The sequence below is a fragment of the Porites lutea genome, chromosome 13 (genome assembly GCF_958299795.1).
Source record: "Porites lutea chromosome 13, jaPorLute2.1, whole genome shotgun sequence".
Lineage (NCBI taxonomy): Eukaryota > Metazoa > Cnidaria > Anthozoa > Scleractinia > Poritidae > Porites > Porites lutea.
Window position 1 is genome coordinate 19,249,278 of NC_133213.1, and position 23,599 is coordinate 19,272,876.

The following is a 23,599-nucleotide window of genomic DNA, read 5'->3' on the forward strand; positions in this document are numbered from 1 at the left end:
ACTGGTAAAGTTTGTTTCGAAGAGCTTTTTCTATTCATGTTATAAGCCCCCCTGTTTATAAGCCCACCTAAAACTCCTTAACCCTTTAAGCCCCAATATCCACATACCAATTCTCCAAACTGATCTCCATACATTTTCTTCATGAATGAGTGGAGAGAATTTGTTCAAAGATTAAGGCATTTTCCCTTTGGTGATCATTTTATTAATTCTCATAACCTAATCTCTTGACAATGTATGGATATTGTTAGGAGAAAATTGTTGTTGGTCACCATTGGCACTCAAAGGGTTAATAAGCTGTACAGGCCCAGGGTTTATGAGCAGCAGTTTACGGTATGTAAACTAATTTTTTTCTTTTTAACCCTTTGATCAGCATCAAATTTCTCCTTGTGACATCAATGCTTTGTAAAACAGAGTGGTCATGAGAATTATGGACATGATCACACAAGATGAATTTAATTGAGATTTTATCAACTTCTCCCCACTACTTCAGTAGGAAATGAGTAGGGGCAACAGATGAGAATTCGAATTTTGATCTTAGGGTTTAAAGAGTTAAACCACCAAGTAAAAAAGTGGTAGCTATCAACCAGTCAAATCACAAATGCTTTTGTTTGTTCAAAGCTTCTAATCATGTTGTTCCTTCATACATCAAACTCCTAGAACTCTGCTACAATAGGAAACTTTAAACCAGAGAAGCGTGTAAAATGAAGGAGCAGTACTTTGCTTCAGTACAATTCACATAATTAGGTGCTGTCCTTTACCTAAAAACTACCAACCAGTCAGTGCTCTGTTTGGCATGCGATGTGAGTTCAAAGTCAAGGTGATATCCTAAACTAGAGCAATTTTTTCTTACAAATCTCTATATCCGTTTTTCCTGTTGAAAATTAAATAAGTCTAGCTTAACCAGGTGTCAAAAATTCATGTGATGGGGTGAAGTCCCAAAGTTTCACAGTCTTGTCATAGGAGCCTGACACAATGTTGTAGTCATTGAACTGTAGACATGTGACTCCGTCAGTGTGACAGCGGAGGGTCAAAAGTCTCTGACCACTTTCCAAGCTCCACATCTGAAACAAAAAAATAATTCTTTTAATCTCAAGTTAATAACACTTGATCTCGTTATTATACATTATACCTTAAAAAACATATATATTTTGCTTTTAAAGTCCTTGCCAAACAGGCCATTCCTTTAAAGAAGCTGTTTCTTTACCTTACTCCTCCATCTCACTGAGAAAAAGATTGCAACTATAAATCGAACCACCTTGTCAGACCCGGACCATCCAAAAAAGTAAAACTTGAAGTTAAACTTGACATTTCTGGTTCAAATTCCCCACCCGACCTGGGCAATGATCAAATTTTCCACTCCCCGGGCACAAGTGATGGTCAGATGCCTTGGGTTTTGCCAGGGGAGGGGGGGGGGGGGGGGGGGTGCTGGAGCTTTGAATTGATCGGTGCATAAGTTAGGTCAGTTAACCTGCAGCACAGATGTAATCTAACTTTGGTTAGTTTAGTCTGTGAAGCAGAACCGATATCTTTGTTCTGGGCCACCAATGAAAATCAACAAATTACCAGAAGTGCGTATCTTCTAAGCCCTGGTGGGTTGATCCCCCAAAAGCCACCCAAGAAAAAGAAAGATTTAAGACCGAATCCATCAGCAAACTAAGTAATTTTTATTTTCAGTGGACAAAAATCTTGTACCAGAAAAATGTAAAGCATATTGCATTCTTTTTTACATTTTCAAGGCCTATAGATGTGTAATAACACCAAAGAAAATTTCTTATGGGAGCCCGAGAAAATAAATGTCAAACTTTACAACATGACACCTTGCTCATGAAATTTTCAGAATTTCACCTGTGTTTTCACAATTCTTTTGAAATTTGACATTTATTTTCTCGGGCTTCCATAGGAAATTTTCTTTGGTGTTATTACAGATAACTAATTACATCTATAGCCCTTGAAAAATGCAAAAAACAATGCAATTCTTTAAATTATTCTGGTACAATGGTATTATCCGCTGAAAATTAAAATTACTCAATTTCCTGGTGGATTCTGTCTTAAAATCTCCAATAACCACACTTCTCTAATCTCTGGTGTCTGCTGGTAGACACCCTTCCACGGTTTTTTTCAACGTTTGACATGGATATCTTTGGGAAAATCCATTGACCCAGTGCCTTTAAATGTAAGAAAAATTGCCAAGTTTGAAAATGATTTGTTGAAAACAGTCAAAGATACAGCTCCTCAAGGTTGCAAGAATTTACAGATGTTTGAACGGTGGGAGCAAGTTTGAGCCAACCACAATACAAACGTCTGTAAATTTACACAACTTTGTAGAATTATAACTTCACTCGCTTAAGACGTACGAATCACTTTCAAACTTGGCAAGTGTACTAACTTTAAGGTGCTCTTCCCAACAGTGTAACTAGATTTTCCCTAACGTGTCCATGTCAAAAAGTTGAAAAAACCATGAAGGGGTCTATTATGACCAAGGGGGCAGCTTTAGACTTGACTTGGTAAATACCTTTAGAGTTTTGTCATCGCCAGCACTCACTATTCTCCAACTGTCAGTCTGAAGACACCTGAAAAAGGACACGAATTCCTCTTTGTAAACAAAGTTAATGTAGAAGGCAGTTAAACATTGCTACTAAGCCAAAGGGTATGGTCCTCCAAGAAAGCCTACAATTTCCTGCTTCCGAAAGGTTGTATTAATAAATATTATTTATGGTTGCCGATCTAGAATAGGGCATTATAATATTAGTAATGTTTCCCAGGAAGGAGGCCCTGTTAGCGAAAAATTCTGACAAGCAACATGGTCTTAAAACAGTGACATAAGAACGTAAGGTAGTTAATTATTATTTGTACCTTATGACACCAGTGTGTCCTTCAGATCTAATCCAATCCAATGTACCAATACACTGAAAAATAATGTAAAAAAATAAAATAAAAATAAAAATAAAAATAAAAACTGAGAAAAAAAAGAAGTACATCATAAGACCCTTAGTATCACTCATACCATAAAAGCAATAAACAACAATGTCAAAATTTACCTTTTTTAAAAATCATGGTTTGAATTATGTTATCTGATTCAATATTCTCACCCTATTAACTAACAAGCGTCTTTAGCGAGACTCATTTCTTGTGAATGTGACTCATGATTGGCCAAATGTTTGGGTGGAGCCACTTGAGTTTGATAGAAATTGTTCTTCTTCTTTTTCAGAAGTATTGTTGCGGCATCAACACAATTGGACATGTAACAGGGAAGTTCAAATCCCTGACCACTAAACATAATTCATTATGTAAAAACAATTGAAATACCAGGTGAGCTTTTGCGCGAAAACATGTTATCTTCACATGTGAAAAGATCACTGTTGCTATGGCTACATAATACACTGCACCTTTTACACCAAAAAAAATTAAAGTGAAATGGTTTTGTATTTCATTGGTGTTTATATAATAAATAGAACATTACATGGCTGCTTGGAGATACGAACTTTCTCTTCTCGAGTTCAAAAATATTCCACTTGTTTGCTGCACTCACTGATCGAAAGTTTTCCAACTCTTTGGGAGAAATTTCATATCTCTGCACAGCCATTTAATATCCTCTATATTCATTAACAGTTCTGCTAGTCAGAGGGCTTTGCACTAACTTTTCCATTCCGTAGATCCCAAAATTTCAGATTATGATCCAGAGACCCACTGATGACTTTTCTGCTGTCAAATGCTAAATTCAAACAGGTGACTGCATCATGATGGCCTGTTAATGTCATTAAACAGGATCCCTCAGCAAGACTCCACACCTGCGACACAAGTATAAACAACAAAATTGTGACTTACATGTGACCATTCAAATGAAAGATACCGAGCAGTACTTTTCTGTGGTACTGTCTATTATGCTGAACAAGGTGGTTCTAACTTTTGAGTCTGTGGATGAAATCCTAAAGTGCGACCATTCAAATGAAAGCTACTGGGCAGTACTTTCCTGTGGTACTGTTTATTATGCTGTGCAAGGTGGTTCTAACTTTTGAGTCTGCAGATGAAATCCTAAAGTTTAACATTCAAATGAAAGTTACTAAGCAGTACTTTCCTGTGGTTCTGTTTATTATGCTGTGCAAGGTGGTTCTAACTTTTGAGTCTGCGGATGAAATCCTAAAGTTTAACATTCAAATGAAAGCCATAGGCGTACGGGCCGGGGGGGCGAGGGGGGCTGCAGTGGCTGACTAATTCTCAGTTTGAATTACGAGAAGAATCTTAATTCTTTAAAAAATCTATCGAGCGGTTTAAAATTATTCGCTGATTTGTTAAAGTAGACCGAAATGTTTACAAAACCGCTAACCAGAGTGTCTAGATACATACTAATCAAATCCTTCTTTCGATTCTAGCAATCAAGCAGAGCTATCTCCACGATCTTTCACACATGTTTTTAAAAAGATTAAAACTACTATGAGGTGAAATTGCAGGACAAAAGCGCCTCATTTTCTACAGACAACGGCCAAAAATCAAGATTTTCCTTTTCTTACCGTATTTCTAATAATAAAAACTTCATTGCAAAATATCTCGATAACTCGATATCTCGTTTTGCTTAAACTTCACGAACATCGAGGCGACCGTATTGGAGAAAAAAGCTCCTGTGAACGATTTTGTAAGGTTCCCATACCGAGAATCATTGCTGAAGTAAAATAGGTAATGGAGTCATTTCGTTGCTATGACAACTCCGATGTCATTGCAGCCCTGATAATGCCAAATTTTCATCTTAATACCACTGTGGTCGCAATTTTTCCAAATGTTTGTTTATGGCGACACAGTTTATGCTCAGACTTGGTATTGACCCTGAAAAACTGTGTCGAGCCACCTTCATATGCCAGGACGGCCTATGTTGTTGCAATATGGCCCTCATTTCTTTTCGACTCTTTTGTAAAAATTTGGGCAACTTAGGAGATTTTTTGGGCAAATGGTTTACCGCCCCCCCTGGCAAAAAATTTCCCGTACGCCTATGATGAAAGCTACTTAGCAGTACTTTCCTGTGGTTCTGTTTATTATGCTTTACAAAGTGCTTCTAACTTTTGAGTCTGTAGACGAAATCCTTATAAGTGTCAGCATTCAAAGTTACCGAGCGGAACTTTTCTGTGGTTATGTTATCATGCTATACAAGTTCGCTCTAACTTTTGAAATAAAAAAGCTACAGAGCAGTACTTTTATGTGGTGATATTTATTTGTTACCTTGATGGTCTTGTCATATGACCCAGACACAATTTTCCGATCATCAAACTGGACGCAGAGTACAGCTGCATTATGACCCCTGAAAGTAAAGAGTCTCTATCAATCTATCACTCAAAACTCAAGGAAATTTAACATTATTTGAACATCTGGTATGAACTCAAGAGATCCAATCAACAGTATCATTGGTTCTCTGATCTATGACTTCACAGATCAGACTTGACCATATGTGACATCTCACCCGAAAACCTACATTAATGCCTTTCTGTTTTCACATGGCTTTCCGTTTACAAGGTGTTCGTCAGCCTTTTGAATGGCTTGGTCACCTGTTCGCTAGAAATTTTAACCTGTTCGAACGGCTTTGTGAACCATTTGTAGGAAACATCAACCCATTCGAACGATATTTATTATTAAGTGATTAAAGTCTGAACTGTGTATGAATTACCTGAGAGTAAGCCGACAGTCACCAGTCTTGATATCCCAAACTTTCAGTGTCTTGTCATAGGAGCCACTAACCACCTTCTCATCATCAACCTAAGTAAAAAGAAAATCAGATGGTTACAGACAGGCTCAAAGTCCTTTTTCTACATGTACCAACATTTATGTTCAGTAAGCTACAATCATTGTCAAAATGTGTGGGACACCCTCAGAGTTTAATTACTTCAAACAACAATTCCTTAACACCCCCTTGCTACCACTCCCATTACAATGTTTCTTCTATAGAGGTCCCCTTAGATGAGGGAGAGGGTATGTGTAGCAGCATCAGCTGCAGTGGCAGAGAGAACCATGAAACTAAGAAAACTTAATGATTCACAGATTCTACAGGACTGGTCATCAAGAAAAAACCACAATTTAATTTGACTTTGCATAACTTCATACAAATTAATAACTGGTTACTAGATTTAGTATCAGCTGATCTATGGAGCTTTTAGCAGCTAGGAATATTTCTAGGCTGCTTGAATTTTTTTCTTTGAAAAAGAAATATATACTTGAAAACTGTCTCTTTACCTGAAGACAGCGAACTGTATGCATATGACCAATCATGGTGACCTTGCATGAAGCACCACTCCAATATGACTCAAATGACAAATCCCAAACCTTGACAAGAAAAGAAAAGAAAAATACAGTCAGGGATATAATTCTGCAATAGCTGATACCATTTACCTCAATGTGGCAAAGAAGCACTTCAAAAGAGAGACATAATATAGATATCTGGGATGTGATACAGGTGAAGGAGGAGGGACAGGGGAGGGGTATCTTCAGTAACACACTTTGTACCTAAGGTATTAAAAGGATACCACAAAATTAATGATCTGATAGCCACCAGGGGTTTCAATTTAATTTTAAAATCCCAAGTGGGGACGTTTAAAAATTGTAGATAAAAGGTGTTCAAAAGAGAGATGATTAATTCTCAAAACCGTGACAAATCTCAAAAATGTAACTATCAGCAAATATATCACCACAGTTTACAAAAGGCAGACTATCCAGTTCATACATAGATACATACAGGCCGCTTAGAGCTTCATACAGTTTTTTCGAAACCCAACATCCATATCAGAATCCTTACTTTGGACCTGAGTTTGAACGAGGTACAATGTGCAAATGTGAAGGGCACAGGTACTCAAGGAATGCCCTTCTTTAATTTGCCCCCGAAACCATAGAACAAAACTACAGAAGTGCAGCATGGAGCTTACCTTGATGGAGCGATCCACTGAGCCACTGACAAGTCTGTTTCCATTGAGATTTAAACACCTCACAGTTCCAGAATGTCCAGCAAGTGTCAGAACAACATCAGAATCATCGCTCTTAATGTCCCACACTCTGATTGTCTTGTCGTATGAGCCACTGGCTATCCTTGTGTCATCAAACTGAACACAGGAGATTCCTATAAAGAAAATTCATTTGATAATTGAAGGAGCTGTCTCGCAAAATTAAACAAAATTCAAACAGTTGCAACTGCCACCAAATTGAGTGAAACAAAAAGTCAAAACCTTAAAATAAGGTAGAAATAACAGAGTAAAATATTTTAATACAAAAGGAGCCAAGAATGGAAAAAATTGAAGAAGACTGAAGTGGATTGCAATAGTGGGTTTTGAAAACTTGATAACCAACAGTTATTCAAAGTTTGTTTTGGATTTTAATAACATGTAATATGGTTTGATATAATGCTTGCGAGACATATTAATTTTGTTTGACAAGAAGATATCTCTATAAATATTATTATTATTATATGGTTTTGTCATTCACGAGTAATTTCTGAAGTTCCATAGCAAACACGGATCCACCGTTGCCACTATCAACAAAATAAACTGGACAGCTGTGATACAACCCCTTGGAATCTCAAGCAATCAGAAGAAGTTCATAATTTATAATGACAATACTGAAGTGACGCAAATTTAGAATTAAAGATTGTAAATCAGTGATTTTACTACCTCTACATCCTGCATCCCTGACACAAAAAAATCCCCAAAGATGCAAAATATTTCATGGCATGCAGCCCATAAGACGCAAAGATTGATTGACTGATCTGAACACGTGTATTTGCAGAAATATCCTGTTTGTGTACTTTCTGTGGCAGTTATTATGGCTGTTGTTTAACGACGCATATTTCTTTTAACCTTTGTTGTGCTTTAAAATAGAACGAGTATATTTTAATTTCAGTATGCCATAATACAGAGTTTTGGGCTCTGTCTTCAGATTAACTGTCTGGTCACATAAAGGCCCAAGCATTTTCAATTTTGGACTTTTTTTTTCTTTAACTGGGACTCATTAGTTCTGGACTGGGACTCCTGATTTTTCACAAGATGAGTCCCAGGACTCACCAAAACTAACAAACTCACTGATAAATAAAAGAGCAAATTAAACTGACTAATGAGTACCTTGAGTGTGACCCTCAAATGTGCGGACACTACATTTTCCTTTTAACCAATTCTGATGTAAAAGGTACCTTGAAGCAAACATCTTCTTCCACTAAAACAAAACAGTATTGGGAGTAAGTTGGGCTACAGGGCTTATTACATGGTGAATTTAATGCCAGGCTGAAATTCTGTCAGCTCATTGGACTGAAATGTTGTTGATTTTATATGGCAAACTTTCAACTATGGCTCAATGTTTAGAATAATGAGTAAGGTGGGAAAATTTGAAGGAAAGCTTTTGCGTCCCAGTTCATAGGGTACACTGACAGTGGATGGCTTCCTCCTCAATATACGAAAGCAAAGATCTTTAAATTCAGACTAGGGACATACGTGACCCCCCTATTAAATGTTCTGTAATTTGAATGCAATTACATTAAGGTTTTTTTCAACCCATTTGACCAGTCTAAAGTTATTTCCATCCCTATTTGTGATACCTGGACTGAAGATTTAAGCCCCGGAAAAAATCTCTTCATGTAATCTCAATGATGATTAGTTAGTTATCTGCTAGCAGATAACTGACTAATCTGTAGGTTACACGTGCAATGCATGATTTCCAAAAGCAATGTCAAATCAGTTCAATGTGATGGTGTATTTGTTGCTATTTATTTCAAAATAATGTATAATAAAAAAATTATTAGATTCGGTTTCTGTAATATCCGGAATAATCAAGGTCTTTGAAAGTTTCATCAGCCTCTGCCTTCGGCTCTGCTGATAACACTTACCTCAACCTTGATTATTGCGGATATCACAAAAACCTCATCCAATAATTGTTTAGTATTTGTTTATTAAATAAACAAATACTAAACAATTATTGGATGATATAAGTACATGGGCTTATAACTAGGAGGGAGGGGCTTAGGATGGGCGGGGCTTACAAGCGGCAGGTTATGGTAAGGCAAGAGTGGACATGAAGAGCCTTATTTATCCTGCCTGTTTTAGTACAACAAATGGAGTAATCTTGACTTCATCCGACTATCGACCAAAGAACTTGGCTGCAAATATCCAGTTGCTTTAACATCATACTCAGTCAACCATGCAATGCTTATTATGATGGTTTTTGACAATACCTGCACTGTGCCATCTTCTTTGGTGTAATTTTTCCTTTCTTTCTCTTCACCAATTCTAGATAACTGCCACTCAGGCTGACTGATGAGTGAAGGTAAAAAGATGAATGGCAAAGTTATCTTCTTTACTCCCATTGGCATTATTATGAAGACTTAAGATGTACACGTACACGTATCTTTTATATTATAGTACAAAGCGGATGTGTACTGTTCTCCTCTCATCCATGACATTACAATCAGCAACAAAATTGTTCAGAAAATGTCATTAAAAAAATGGAATATTTTGGAGAAAAACATTGCTTAGAAAGGGCAGTCTCTTTTCCTTGATTTGGGCCATAAAAAGGGTATCAGTTTTTGTTTGTGTCACCCTCATAAGACCCCAGGCGGCACCCCCACCATCCAACCTGGGCATGGCACTAATTGTTTCTCCATGTTTTACAAAATGACATTACGAATTGCCATTACATTGTAATTTTCTTTATTATATAAAAAAACAGAATGTATAAATTACATACCCACATAAGTTCTGCCACAACGATGGAGTACTAGCTAAACTGTTCCAGGCACGGTTTACTTGACTACAATGACATAAACTAACTGAAAGAGAAACAAAAATGTATTTGAGTCAAGGTTTTGTTTCACTGTGATTGGAAAAGATTGGTCATTTGCAAAGTTGAGATATTGTGTAGTTCTAGAAAATCTCCAGCCCCCTCCCCCTCAGACATTATTGGAAATTCTTGAGAAAGGAGGGGTTCTCAACGACAATAAATTTAAAAGAAATCTATGAAGCTTAAAGGGAATTTTCTGAGGAGTGGAGGTAGGGTCTAAGATAAAATCCCCTCAGTTGGGGAGATAAGGATATTTTGTGGACCTACACATTCTTCAATAGGTTGATTCTGAATTGCCTCAAGCCTTATTAGGCTGATTTAGCAACAGAACAAGAACGTCAGTTGACGACAGCGGGCGCAAATCATACAACTGGCTTGACCAATGGCAGAGCGACAAATTGGGCCTGGAAGTCAAGTTTAGTCCTTTCTGTAGGCTTTCCCGTCATCAATTGACGTTCCCGTCTTGTTGCTAAATCAGCCTTTTTTCAAAACGAGGTACAATGCAAAGTATTTTGATGTGACAAATAGCTTTTTTATTCTCATGTAAATAACTCTCATTTTCACCAGAAAGTTTCACACTTGGCCACATTTAGAAAGTACAACATGTAATGGCTTTTGGAAGTTGAAAATGGCCTGTTAATTAGTTACTGTAATTCTTATTACCTAAATCAAGGAAGGAGAGAACATGTATAGCAACATGATGTGGCAACCAGGCAAGGATGTCTTGACAGTTTGGAGGACAATTTTTGTGCAAGATTGGCTCCATGGCGATGGAAAGCATGTGCATCTGTGGTAACTCACATTCTTCCTGAAAATTAGAAATTTCAATGGTTAAGGCAACGGTCTTTAACTCTGTTTCACTACTTAGTTTCCAGAAGCAAGTTTGCTTGTTATCATCTTCTTATCATTCCTTGAGACTGGCTATAAAAATTGAAACTGTGTCTAAAAATATGACGGCCATTTACATGACACTTAAGAACAGACTGCAGTCTCTGGATGAGTTATTCTGATGGGTCAGTCTTGTTCTTGTAAGCCTACAAATACAACTGTCTCTCCTTGTTCCACATAGGCTGAATTTCAGCTGTCTCCTTGAGTTGCCGCCTCCTTTAGAGAGATGCAGGAGTTTGCAACTTCAGGAGCCTCTGAGGATGTTTTGCAAGGGAGATATCTGTGCCTCAACAACAGAAATTCTAACATGATGATGTAAATCATTGTTTGCATATACAATTTTTACAAACACAAATTTAAATTTGTTTGAGTTTATGGTTCTACTGGTCTAGTACGGTAAAGTTTTGTAAACTTCTGTGAACAAGCTGTAGCCAAACCAAGATGCTTCTTCTAAAGAAGAATATCTTCCATGAATAAAGACTCTTTCGAAGTAGACTCATCGTTTTTATATTTGGCCTTTGTGACCTTTTGTCTTTGGTCTGTCATTCACAAACCATAGTCAAAACAACATAATAGCTACTATGTTTAAAAATCAGAGCTCCTGACCAGATTCTGGACAGATTTTATGTCAAAGATGTTGAATTTCTGTTGTATAGATACAGTTGCCTCTCCGGCTGTATTCACAGGTAACATTCTTCTATTGCATAGTATTATTTACAGACTGCAAATGCAATAGTATTTTTGCCCCTAGCACTAAACAATCTGAAAAACATGCCACTCAAACTTAAATTAAAATATTCAACAAATTGAATAAAAAAGTCTAATCTTACAGTGTGACCAGAAAAACCTCAAACACTTGAAATATCAAAGGGATGTTCATTGTGACCAATCAGAGCAAAGATCAGGACATGCGAACTAGCCACAACAGCACAAACTTGCGGTTCAGTTTTCTCAGGCCTTATTGGCTTTTTCTTGAAACACAATAACTTTCCAGAAATATTTCTGGTGTTCACGGTTTTCCTGGTTTGACTGTAATAATTTTCTCAACTCTGCCAAATGCACACTTTTTATATTTACAGTGGGGGCTGCAAGAAAAGTAGTTATCATAAATTAGTTCTCATTATAACTTTTCTTAGGAGTGAAACAAATGTTTTCCTGGATTTTTTTTAACCCTCGGTCTTATAACAAAACAACAGAGACAAGTCAGCCATGAGAACCTGTTGTGATGTTACATAGGAATACTGTTTGTGACCTTTCTAAAGTCAAAAGAACTGATTGTATACCGTGTGGCACAAACTTTTTGCAGGTTCTAATCTTTATGATTTTTGCAATCTACAAAAATAAGTTCCCTTAAAAAAAATTACTGCAAACATTTTTCCTTAAATTTACTATACAGACCGTTTGGAAGGAGAAGATAACGGAATTGATAAAGATGATGCATTACCTGATAACGAACTAACTTCTGATCCATCATCAGGACAATCAGTCACTGCATATGTTGTTGTAATTGAATGACAACTAAAAGGCACCTAATCTGTATTGCTGGTTTTACATAGGGTACACACATTATAGTATTGTTGGAAAATAGGTATTGAATACTCACCAACTCAATAAAAATGAAAAATATAAAGAATGATTTGTTGGGGGCTTTCTGAAAATCGCAAAAATGCCCGGCAAGAAAAACAATCTGTCCTAATCGCAAAAATTAGTTCTTGCAAAAAACCAAAAAATTGCCAATCTGCAAAAATAAACTCCCGCAAAAATTTTGTGCTACGCAGTATCCAGATTAACTAGAGAAACAGCATTAAAGTTTTATGGCATGTTAACTTAACCTGAGCATGATCCATGACAAAACCATAGCAGCTAAAAGTTGTACAGAGCACATCTCAAAATAAAAATTACAAAACTGTACATATAATTTTTTTTGAAGTAAACACAACTTATACCTCATTAGCTCCATCAACACACAATTCAGTTTATATTATTTTTATTTTGCACCAATTGGAATTAGTCTTTTTTTGGAAACCAATCAATTTCTTGTTCTCCAAACTTGGTTTATTAGATTTGCATAATTTTACTAATTAATAACGTAATTTGTGGTCTTCATGTTTATTTACAAACATGAAAAAAAATATTCATAAACAAAATTAAGGAGAAAATTTAAATAAGCATTATGTTTCCATGCTGAATCATAGAAATTTTTCTGTTGTTTGGCCCAAGATAATAATTAGTATTATCTTAAACTAATCACAGGATTTGTGACTGATGACCCACATTTGCCAGGAAAATTGCACGTCTAAAACAAGGAATTAAGTACACCATGAAGACAGAGGAAAACAAAGTCTCTTTCAGGGTTTTGTTCATATGCGTAGATGTTACAGGTCAAAAATTAAATTCAGGTTTAATTTTTTTCTCAATTTCGTTTGTCTCCTAGCCCTAATTCATGAATAATCAAGGATAAGAGACAAAGGACATTGAGAATTAACCTATGTTAAAAAAATTTAACCTGAATTTAATTTTGTCTTGTAACAAAGAAACCTGATTTTGCAGAAATAAAAAGTAAAACTTACCAGAAGTTGTTTGATCAGAATATTCTTCTGTGCATCATTAAATTCTCTGAACCAGTGCAAAATAACCTAAAAAAGCCAAAAAGTTGGTTACCCTGCACTCTTAAACCTAAAAGCCCCAAAAGTGACCAAAATTAATTTCCTGCTAATATTGTAAATACTTAATCAAAAGGTGAGATTAGAGTAAGTGAACTAAAAAAATGATCACCTTAGGTAAAAATTACTGCTTTGATCTTCAAACAAATTCTCTTGACCAATTAGTTATATGAAGATGGGTATAGAGAATTTGTTTTAGGATATTGGGGCTTTAACCCCTTTAAACCCTGAGATCAAAATTGAGATTCTCATTTACTGTCCCTATACTTTTTCAATAGAAGTAGCAGGGAGAATTGAACAGAGACCTCAGAGTTAGTCGTACATGATTTGGAGAGTCATGGAAACTGAAATGTTTGGTTTTCTTATTGGTAACACTTAAGGCCAAAAGATCACATCTTAGTCATCTGGCCTCAGTTGCTCAAATGCTGGATATTACTATCCAACAGAAAAATCGCTATCCAGCAGATAAGTGTTAGAAAAACCAATATTGTGTTATCCATTGGATAGGGATTTATCAAGTGGTTAGGGCAGCTGGAGCCAGGAAGACATTGAAAAAAACATGTTTCCTAAGAATGCAACACAATATTCCCTTGCTGTGTTTCCATAATGATCTTAACCAGTTTGCCAATTGTGACCTCTTGCCAATGGTTTTCAACAAAAAATCTATACAAGGAAGCCTCTCCTATACTATTAACTGGAAGCCTTCATCTGCACTATTTACTAACAAAATACCTCTGTATTCTTTTTGAACTGTTGTCCATTAATAGCTGGCTTTCTTGGCTGTGGTGTTTTAATTCTTCCCTGTAAAATTTGAGACCCACCACAAGAAGAGGGAGAATCAGTTGTCTCATCAACATTTTCATAAATGTCAGGTGAACGTGAGCTACAAATAAATGGTTTTTGAGCATCACTTTGAATAACAACAAAGCCAGGCTTGACGTTGTTCTCAGCTGACGCTATATCATAAGTCTTCAGAGGTAAAGAACCCTCTTTTAAGGTAGCCAAAGAATCGTCGTTACCGGGGTGTTTAACAGCTTTCAACTCTTGTGATTCAGGGCAACGTTCAGAATAATTCCCTGGCTCATCAGATCCATTTATGTTTTCATCACAAAGTTTGTATTTAAGCACAGATTTTGACTGTTTATCTGGAACATCAATATCCTTTATAAGATTCCTATCATCAGAAAAGCTTAAACTTCTCCCATCGTCTACTGGGATTTCGGGCATACAAGACAACACCATTATTTTCTCCTTGGCCAAATTATCCTTAGAATAATCTGAACTAGTAGCAATACAAATACTTCCACAATCTCCCAAAGCCTCAAAAGAATCACTGTTGTCGTTGTTATTTCTATCCAGACTGTTTTGACCCAAGCGAGGGAAGCTACCATCACTTAAAAAATCGCTTTTCTTTTTAGGTTCTCCACTTTCCTCTTTCAGATCTGGTGTGCAAGATTTAAGAGCTGCCATTTCCAGGAGTAGGTGATCTTCTGAAAAGAGTCTAGGTCCAGTAGAAAAACAATGTCTTGGGCAATCTAAATCAGTTTTCTTATTCCGCGGCTTTGTTCTTGGCCAGCTGTTGTACGCAGGGCCTGTAAAACTTACAACGCGCCTTACTCGATGAAAACTTGGAGATTTGCGTATGTTACCAACACAGCCTCCGTGCAATAACAAATCGTTTCCACGTAGGGCTAAGGCGCTTTTTAAGTTCTCGTTTTCTAATTGTGGAAGATTATTCCCCCGCGGCATTTCGCTGCTGATGTTGTTACTATGCAAACTAGCAGGCCTTTCGTGTCGAGATATCCTTCGGTCCGATTCAAAGTCATGAAAAGTCCCTGTCGCTGTGTCACACTCATCTGCGTTAACTCCCTCCACGACGGCAGCTGAGCCTAACTGATCGCCAAACTGTCGAACTTTTCGACGTTTCAAATAATTAAAACTTCGGACTTTCCGCAATTTTTTACTCGTCTTGTTGTGGTATCCGTTGTTTTCCACGCAAAGACAATACACGTCCCCTCCAATATTGTTTTTACGCAAATCTGAAGAGGTAGCGAGTGTTTCCGAGCCAGCTTTGTTGTCTTTGTCGCCTTTTGCCTTTCCTGTAAACCAAATGACTTTCTCCCAAACTTTCGAGCGCGATTTGGACGTTCTTTTCTTGCCGACATTCGCTTCGCCCGAAATAGATGGAGGTTGTTCCTGGCTTCCTCGAACAGGGTTATTTTGAATTGATGCCATTTGTGGTGTGAACTGTAATACAACACTTAATTAGCGGCATCAAAGTTAATTTACTCTAAATCATGAAAGGTTTCATTTGTTTTCAAAACATCAACCAAAGAACGAAGAAGCGGCCATGTTTTTCCATTCCACGTCTGCAAGATATGCTGGGAAACTAGCCAATATTAGGCTACAAATTTCGCAGTTTTGCCATCACGATAATTATTTGCTTTCTTCATAAATTTTGATCCAGATGTGGTTGTTTTGGAAGACTATGCGGAATCAAAAAATAAAATGCCTTCTTTGCAGAGATCGATGCAAGCATGAAGTTCAGAGTCCAGTGCACTGGAAAAATGATTTCCCTAAGGGTCCCTGAGTATGTCTTTATACCCCTACCCTGTCAGTCCTAAAAATAGCTGGTTCAAAGTGAGGCTATATAACAGAGCCGCTGTGTACGTCACACCCGTATTGCTAGCTCAAGATTTATAGGGAGCGTCCCGTCTTCAAGTCTTGTGTTTATTGCTTTCTCCTGAAAAATCGACGGCAATTTCAGCGTTTTGACAGGTAACGCCCTATTTGAACACATTTATACGTTCTTCTGTGTGAAGCTTTTTAAATTTGAACTAACTGGGCAATAGTTTCCTGAAGTTTTGGTTTCACTAATGGCGGTGTCTCTCTCTGTGTTGGTTGTAGATTTCAACTCAACTTCTTTTCACGATGCGCGAATACAAACTTGTTGTTCTCGGTTCTGGTGGCGTTGGCAAGAGTGCTTTGGTAATTATAACTTTACGCTCACTCTAAAACTGTTAAGATTCAGTGAAACGAGAAATGATGCTAAATATATTGATTTCCCAACGATGTCGCGAGAGCGAGAAGGCGACAATATTTTCAACTACATAAAATGTTCTTTTTGATTTCTCCTTGTCCCCGAACTAATCAATTTTTCGTATCTTTTCTGGTTAGACTGTCCAATTTGTCCAGGGAATTTTCGTCGAGAAGTACGACCCGACCATCGAAGATTCATATCGGAAGGTATTTCTTTTTGAGAATGCTGTAATTTGCTTTCGCCGGCACGACGTCTATCCGGTTAACTTGCGTTATAACACTCGACATTCCTGCAAATATTCATAATGCTCTATCTCTTTTCCCTTCCAGCAAGTTGAGGTTGATGGGCAGCAATGTATGCTAGAGATATTGGACACAGCAGGAACGGTAAAGATCCCCCTTATTTTGCGAAGAATCGAGGAGGAAAAGTCTTCGCTTGGTTAACTTTATAACACACACGAAAATTTTCCTATGTTTATTCATATTTGTTGTCAAATGAACAGTTCACACTTCAAACTTGAGAGTTTGAGTATTTTATTTTATCATTTTCACCAAGTTAGAGCGATCAGATAACTCTGTATGAAAGCAATTATTTTGTTTTTTTTCCTGATAATCATGCAAGGCATATATTGCTTTTTCAATGGTAGGGAAATGGAAAGATTTTCATACTGAATTGTTACATCTCGGCTTGGAAAAATCTTGGTGTTTGACTACTGAATTGAACAATATATGTCATTTTAGACTACTCAACCCTTTTTTCTAAGTGATAATAAAAAAATTCTCTTGTAGTTTAGGAAGCATCTCCATGTAATTAGTTTTCTTACGGCAAAGGGTATCTATCTGTGAAACCAATTATTGGATTTGAAAATACTTTTGTTTATTACATTTATTATTCATGATGTTTGACCTAATTAGCTGATAATGTAATGTTTGATTTCTTTTTATACCCACTTTAAAAACTAACGTCATAAGTGGAAAAACACGTTAAAAATAATTTGGAATTATCAGGACCTATCCCCTGCTTATATTATGTGGAAAAAAATTCCTCTCCTAAAAAACATGTTTGTGGCAAGAAAACCATGTTTGTTCTTCAGAAACTGTAGAAAATTGAGGTGATTTTGAAATCTGAATTCTGCAAACTGTGTAAGAACAGAAAACAACTACTTTATTGCACCATTTATGGGGTCAAATTACTGTGATACCAGGAAACAAATTTAGTTAGCATTTTCAGATTTTACTTTAGTTTCCTCATTGCCAGCTATCCACCCCTGCAAAGTTCTGTTTTTGTGTGTGTTTGTGCTTGTGTGGTAGCAATGGACAACCAGATGCCACCGACTTATTTTTTTTGCCAGAATTCAGGTGTAGATTTTGTTGATAAGCTCATTTTGCTAATAATTCAAGAGAAGATCATCCCAGTTAAATACACCACTTATTCAGTTGCGTAAAGAAAGCCTGAAAAAAATTCTGACTCGCCGGGATTTGAACCCTGACCTTTGCGATACCAGTGCAGCGCTCTAACGAATTGAGCGAGCAGACCAACTGGAGCTGGTTTGTAATATACCTACGAATGACGAAGGTGAAGTGATGAATATGTGAATTTCCTGTATTTGAACTGCGGGATGAAGAAATAATTTCAGAGAAGATCATGGCAGTTAAATATGCAACTTATGCAGATGGAAAAGAAACCCTGAAAAAATCAGTTGCTAATGCAGGTCTGTTATCCTTTATACAGGAACAATTTACAGCAATGAGAGATTTGTACATGAAGAATGGTCAAGGTTTTGTACTTGTGTACTCCATCACAGCACAATCGACGTTCAATGACCTCCAGGACTTAAGAGAACAGATTTTACGAGTCAAGGACACAAGTGATGTAAGTGATTAACAAGTCAGCAACTTCTCCCCACTACTTGTTCTAGACATTAATTTTATAGGGGCAGGGGGCTCAAAATTGAAAAACTCCTCAGTTCGCCTTTTGGCTATCAACTGGAGAAATATAGTTGTCAGATGCAAATTTTCAGTCGTCAGTTGTCTAATGTAAACAACGCAGCTCACAGTATGGCATGATGCGTCAGATTTGATTGTTTGAACATGTCGCGAACAGAAGTCGGTATAAATTTGGTGGTAAACTGGCTTTGTTTATGTGATTAGGCACATTTTTTATGACAAAAGTATAACAAGATAAGATGAAATCTTTGTTTTAACTTTACTCTTTTAACTTCAATCTAAATCATAGAGAAATCTGGTCGCCAAAGTGGTGACTAAAACAGAATTCTTAGTCGCCTAGGAGAAAATGTTATTTGCATTGGTGACTAATTGCAAAATATTTCTTGTGAAAATGAGTTTTCTTTGCTTGAGAATAAGGAATAATTTTTATATCAATGACTTTGCACTTAGTCTTGCTTTGAAATCATGGGTTCAGGCAACTTGAAAATGGCCTTTTTGATATTCTCATTGAAGGGTCTGATTTGACCATGGCGGTGGTGGCTACTCCTGGGAATTCTTGGTGGGGTTGTGCCGCCTGGTTCTCCAAATCCTGACCCTATTTCAGATTAAAGAATGTCATTTTCCACACCCATTTTCTGACGTGGCGTCTAAAATCCATACCCATTTTTAGACCTGGGCTCTAAGAAATTATGTCATCATTACTTAGATTAGAGCTTAAACAAAAAGATTTCTGAAATGCGTTTTGAATTTGCATATATCTCTTTCTTTCTCATTCATTTGGAATTGAAACATACACTCCTGTTGTTCCCTTGAAAACCATACCCAATTCCAGACCAAAATAGGCACAATTTATACCTGTTTTCAGACGGAAGAGACGAAAACCCTACCCTTTGGGGCGGCACATATCCATATGACTTATGTATAAGAAAGTACCCCAGGGATTTGACTTTATTATGATATTTCTATTTAGGTGCCAATGGTCCTTGTTGGAAACAAATGTGATTTGGAAGATGAAAGAGTTGTTGGAAAAGACCAAGGACAGAATTTAGCAAAAACTTTTAATAACTGGTAAGCTAGTTGTTATGTGGCAGTGCCTTGCATGGGTTGAGTGTCCCATTCTTGCCTTTCTTTTTTGGGCATCCATTTTCCTGTGTTAAATATTTTATTATGTATATAAGTTTGCTATTCATATTGTGTGTTTAACGTATTTCCCAATTAAGTGCATTGGTGGTCAAAACTTAGATGGATATAGATGGTTTAGTTCAATTCCATCCTTGGTTTAAATGTTATTTTCATTTGTTTTGGGGTATGGTAATATATGATAATGAGTTTGGAACAAGGAAATAAAATTTAAACCCTTTGATAAAATTGAATCACAACATAGACCCTACTAGTGTAGTCTCCCTTTAAGGGTAAGCGAGTCTATTTCCCTCTTTGTTGGAGACCCATATCGCCTATTGTTATTGTACTTGCGTTGTGACAAACAGGCATCGCTACCACTTGCTTTCAGTGGCAAAGCAGGTCCATTGGTAATATTTTAGTTTATTATATTTTTCAGTGCCTTTCTGGAAACATCAGCAAAATCAAAGATCAACGTCAATGAAATCTTTTACGATCTGGTCAGACAAATAAACAGAAAGACGCCAGAAGCGAAGAAGAAGAAAAGTAAAAAAGGCTGTGTTCTTCTGTAAAGCTTGCACCTGAACATTATGTGACATGACGCGCGCCAAAGTGATGTTACTCATTGGATGCTAGAATCGTTCATTTGTGACATCAGAAATGTAAATTATTTGTGAGCTGCTGGCGGAGAATAAGTGTGAAAGATCACAGGGAAATGTACAGGTGTAGATGAGGCAATACTGTCAGTAAACTTGGTTAGATCCTTAACCCCTTCTCTCCCAAAAGTTTCATGTGCTAAAAAGATAATGAAAGATTTTCCTATAGTTATCTTTGCAAGCTATTGAACAAAAATGCTCAGTATTATTTTAAAGAATTTTTTTAACAAATTTTATTAGTAACCTGTAAGTGCTTTTTGCAGAAATTGAAAAGTTAGAATTTACATCGTGCACAGTATATTAAACTGTACTGCAGAAAAATACTTCTCAGTAGCTTTAATTCATTCAATGGGTGCAGTCACAATTTTGATTTCATCCATGGACTTGATGGTTAGAACCACCTTGTACAGCATAATAAACAGCACCATAGGAAAGTACGTGGCCCAGTTGTTTGAAGGCCAATAAGAGCTAACCCGGGGTTAAATTTTAATCCCAGTTTCTTTTTCTTTTGTTCAAAAGCATTTTCTCTATTCTTATTAGAGCATCATTAGAGCAATCAACCAATAGTAGACAAAAAGAATTAAACTGAATTTGCTTTTTAAGCTTTTATATCTGAATTTGAATTTCGTACTAACCCTGGGTTATCTTAACCTAGCTTTGAACAACTCGGCCCTGATCAGCAGCTTTCATTTGAATGGTCGCACTTAAGGATTCTATCCAAAGACACAAAAGTTAGAACCATGGCGTAATAAACTCTACCCCAGGAAAGTACTGCTTATTTGGTCACATCTTTTGAATTTTTTTTGCTATCTCAAAAGTTAGAACTTGTCTCATGAAATTAAGGCTAAACTTTGGTAGAGAAGGGGATGAACTCCTTAGAATTTAAAATACTTCAAAATTTCCAAAATTGTCCACTTCAAAAGCAAATAGCACGTATTGAAGTGGGTTTGCCCAAAACCCAGAATCCGGAATTTGGAAAAAGCGCACGCCGAGTGACTCTGAAGTCTAGCAATTAGGGTTAGGAAACTGAGTAAATCATGTTCCATTTAGTGTCATTATACCAGGCAAACTGACCTTAACTTCATTCACTCAGTTTCCTAACCCTAATCACTAAACTTCAGAGTCGTTCAGCGTGGGTTTTTTCTGCATTCCGGATCCTGGGTTTTAGGTAAAGCCCTTTTGAAGTTACCACTCAGTAGCTTTAATTTTAATGGTTATCCTTAAATACTCCATCTGCCCTTTTGAAGCACCAAAGAAAGTATACATGCTAGGCATAAAACCAAAAGTTAGAATATGGAAGATATTTTTACATTGTGTAAACATTAGTATTGATGTAGTTGTCAATTTAGGTTCAGTGCAGCCTCTCAAAGCAATTTAACAATTTGCAAGATTTGAACAGTAGAACCCTGGTAACTCAAACTTGGGGATTGACGTAGTGGCTAGCAATTTTGCTACCAGGTGAAACAAATTGATGATAAAATTAGTTTAAAAAATGGGAAGTTCAAATTTCATGAGTTTGAGTTATCAAGGTTTTACTTTATATTTTTCTGCATTAATTCTTGTCTTACTAAGGTTCGTTTATGATGAAATTATTGGCATAAAACAGTAGCAGTTTCATTGATATTTATTGCTGTGAATAGTAATATCTTGATGTTTTTAAGCAGGGGTTAACTCTCAAAAGAATTTTGAATATTCCACCAAAACTGCTCTAAATTTGCACCATAACCATTTACAACGCCTTGCAGCGTGTGAGAAAAAAAAAAATCGCATAAAAAATCTGATTGTAGGCCTTTAAAACAGATGTCACTGTTTTTCTTGTTCAGTATAAAAGGTTGTTCTCTAATGATGGCTGAAAGAAATGGTCATTGATCACAGCGATAAATTATTATATGAAAATCAACTTCTGTGACACTATGTTGCAAGTTTTACCAGATGTACATCTTAGTTAATGCCGTAGACTATTTGCACTCTCATTTCTGATCTGCTTTGAACTGAAAAAGGATTTTAAGATCTTGTACATTTACGGTAATCATTATCCTGAATTTCTGACATCACCTTGAGTGACTGAGGGAGTAAGCAACTCCGAGCGGTGTCACAAATTCAGGCTATGTTATCATTAACTTTATTCTTGTGATCTTTATTCATAAATTATTATTCTTTTAAGGAGAAAATAGTTGTTTATAACAACTATGGCAAAGATTTTTAAACTGAGGTTTTGTTCAGACTTGTTTAAAAGGCTCTTTGCTAGTGCACTGCCAATTAAAATTATGAAGAAAAGTTCCATTTTTTGGTAAAATAATGAAACAATCAATCTCATGTGTAATTGCACCCAGAGGTTTCATTTGGAAGAACACAATGTCCATTTTTTTCCAAACTGGGAATTTTGAACCACTATGTAGGAAGCCGCTGCTCAGTAGCTTTCATTTGAATTTACACAAAAGGATTTCATCCACAGACTCACAAGGTAGAAGCACCCAAATTTTTCCATGATTATTGACTGTGAGGCAATGCATATGCTTGGCTATGATATAAGTTTATTTCATGGATACAGTCATTTTTCTAGAGCGACAAGTCTGGACATGGTTGGAATATATAGTAATGATATTATACATTGTATACATAAAAAAGGGGGGGTCTCTATAAAATGTTAGTGAGAAGTGTGGATTAAGGGATGACGTTGTCAATACTTATTTCTAAGCTTATTAATATGTGACACTCGTAAACCAGCCTGATCACAGGACACCCATGAATAGCAAATTCATGTTGGTGTCCTGTGATCAGGTAACCATAGTAATAAGTTATCACGGTTTGATTGGCAAGTGACAGTAACATCCAGTATTCATGTCAAACTGTAAAATACCCAAGTGTGCAAAATTAGATGTGATAATTTTTATTTTGTATAAAGCATTCTTCAGTTGTTTGTGATTTAAAGTGGTCTTGTTTTTTGTTATTCTCGGTTTTCACATGACGTCAATTCAAACTACCAAATTATTGTTTCTTTTGAGTTTCTACTTTCATGAGGTATTACAGCTCCTAAACACCTTTTTTAAAACAGATTCTCAGTTTGAAGGGGTTCTTCGCTCTTTCATAGAGGACGCTTGAATTTCCAGGCTATTGCATGACGTGGCATTTAGCTGGCGGCTGGGAAAGCTCCTTTGTTGGTTAAAAACGTTACCGAAAGTACCCTAAACTAAATAAATTTCTATTGCAGGCGCACTATTAGAGAGCAATGTACATTAGGGATTGTGCCTAGGGGCCAAACTTTACCAAAAAGAGCTCGACATCCAAGCTTAATAAGAATGGTTAATTGAGTATTTTCTAGTGTAGGTAACTAGCTGAGCTCATGGACTTCCCTTTCTGAGCAGAAACGATTCAAGACAAAACCAGTCTTTTGTTTCTTTTGGTAAACAGACTGGGGGTATACCCGGTGAAAAACCTCTCGCATTAGGGGAGATTTTGTCTACCGTTAGCATGAAAATCCAAAGAATCTAGGCT

The 23,599-nt window shown here is 36.6% G+C and overlaps 2 protein-coding genes across 2 annotated transcripts; one reads left to right on the plus strand and one right to left on the minus strand.

Moving 5' to 3' along the window:
• Positions 1 to 627: 627 nt before the first annotated feature.
• Positions 628 to 15,816, minus strand: LOC140922749 (uncharacterized). The gene is made up of 14 exons (XM_073372767.1): positions 14,076 to 15,816; positions 13,251 to 13,316; positions 10,456 to 10,600; positions 9,700 to 9,781; positions 9,188 to 9,266; positions 8,085 to 8,175; positions 6,900 to 7,090; positions 6,214 to 6,303; positions 5,651 to 5,739; positions 5,209 to 5,287; positions 3,639 to 3,788; positions 2,854 to 2,906; positions 2,513 to 2,570; positions 628 to 1,061 (listed from the first exon to the last, which is right to left on the minus strand). Exons 1-14 carry the CDS (start codon positions 15,576 to 15,578, stop codon positions 897 to 899), a joined length of 2,841 nt encoding a protein of 946 aa, XP_073228868.1. The 5' UTR covers positions 15,579 to 15,816; the 3' UTR covers positions 628 to 896.
• A 175-nt stretch (positions 15,817 to 15,991) lies between these two features.
• LOC140922764 (ras-related protein Rap-1A) lies at positions 15,992 to 23,035 on the plus strand. Its single transcript, XM_073372786.1, has 7 exons — positions 15,992 to 16,121; positions 16,251 to 16,331; positions 16,521 to 16,589; positions 16,713 to 16,769; positions 18,115 to 18,255; positions 19,300 to 19,397; positions 19,888 to 23,035. Exons 2-7 carry the CDS (start codon positions 16,275 to 16,277, stop codon positions 20,018 to 20,020), a joined length of 555 nt encoding a protein of 184 aa, XP_073228887.1. The 5' UTR covers positions 15,992 to 16,121; positions 16,251 to 16,274; the 3' UTR covers positions 20,021 to 23,035.
• Positions 23,036 to 23,599: the final 564 nt, after the last annotated feature.

What these genes read in the sequence shown, in the direction of transcription:
- LOC140922764 (XM_073372786.1), top strand. Translation starts at nt 16,275, where the DNA reads ATGCGCGAATACAAACTTGTTGTTCTCGGTTCTGGTGGCGTTGGCAAG. An exon ending in TATTGGACACAGCAGGAACG is followed by an intron (nt 16,770 to 18,114) that starts GTAAAGATCCCC and finishes TCCTTTATACAG; the next exon opens with GAACAATTTACAGCAATGAG. An exon ending in GAGTCAAGGACACAAGTGAT is followed by an intron (nt 18,256 to 19,299) that starts GTAAGTGATTAA and finishes ATTTCTATTTAG; the next exon opens with GTGCCAATGGTCCTTGTTGG.
- LOC140922749 (XM_073372767.1), bottom strand. Translation starts at nt 15,578, where the DNA reads ATGGCATCAATTCAAAATAACCCTGTTCGAGGAAGCCAGGAACAACCT. An exon ending in TCTCTCCTTCCTTGATTTAG is followed by an intron (nt 9,782 to 10,455) that starts GTAATAAGAATT and finishes TTTCTCTTTCAG; the next exon opens with TTAGTTTATGTCATTGTAGT. An exon ending in GGGATCTACGGAATGGAAAA is followed by an intron (nt 2,907 to 3,638) that starts GTTAGTGCAAAG and finishes ATTATTTTTCAG; the next exon opens with TGTATTGGTACATTGGATTG.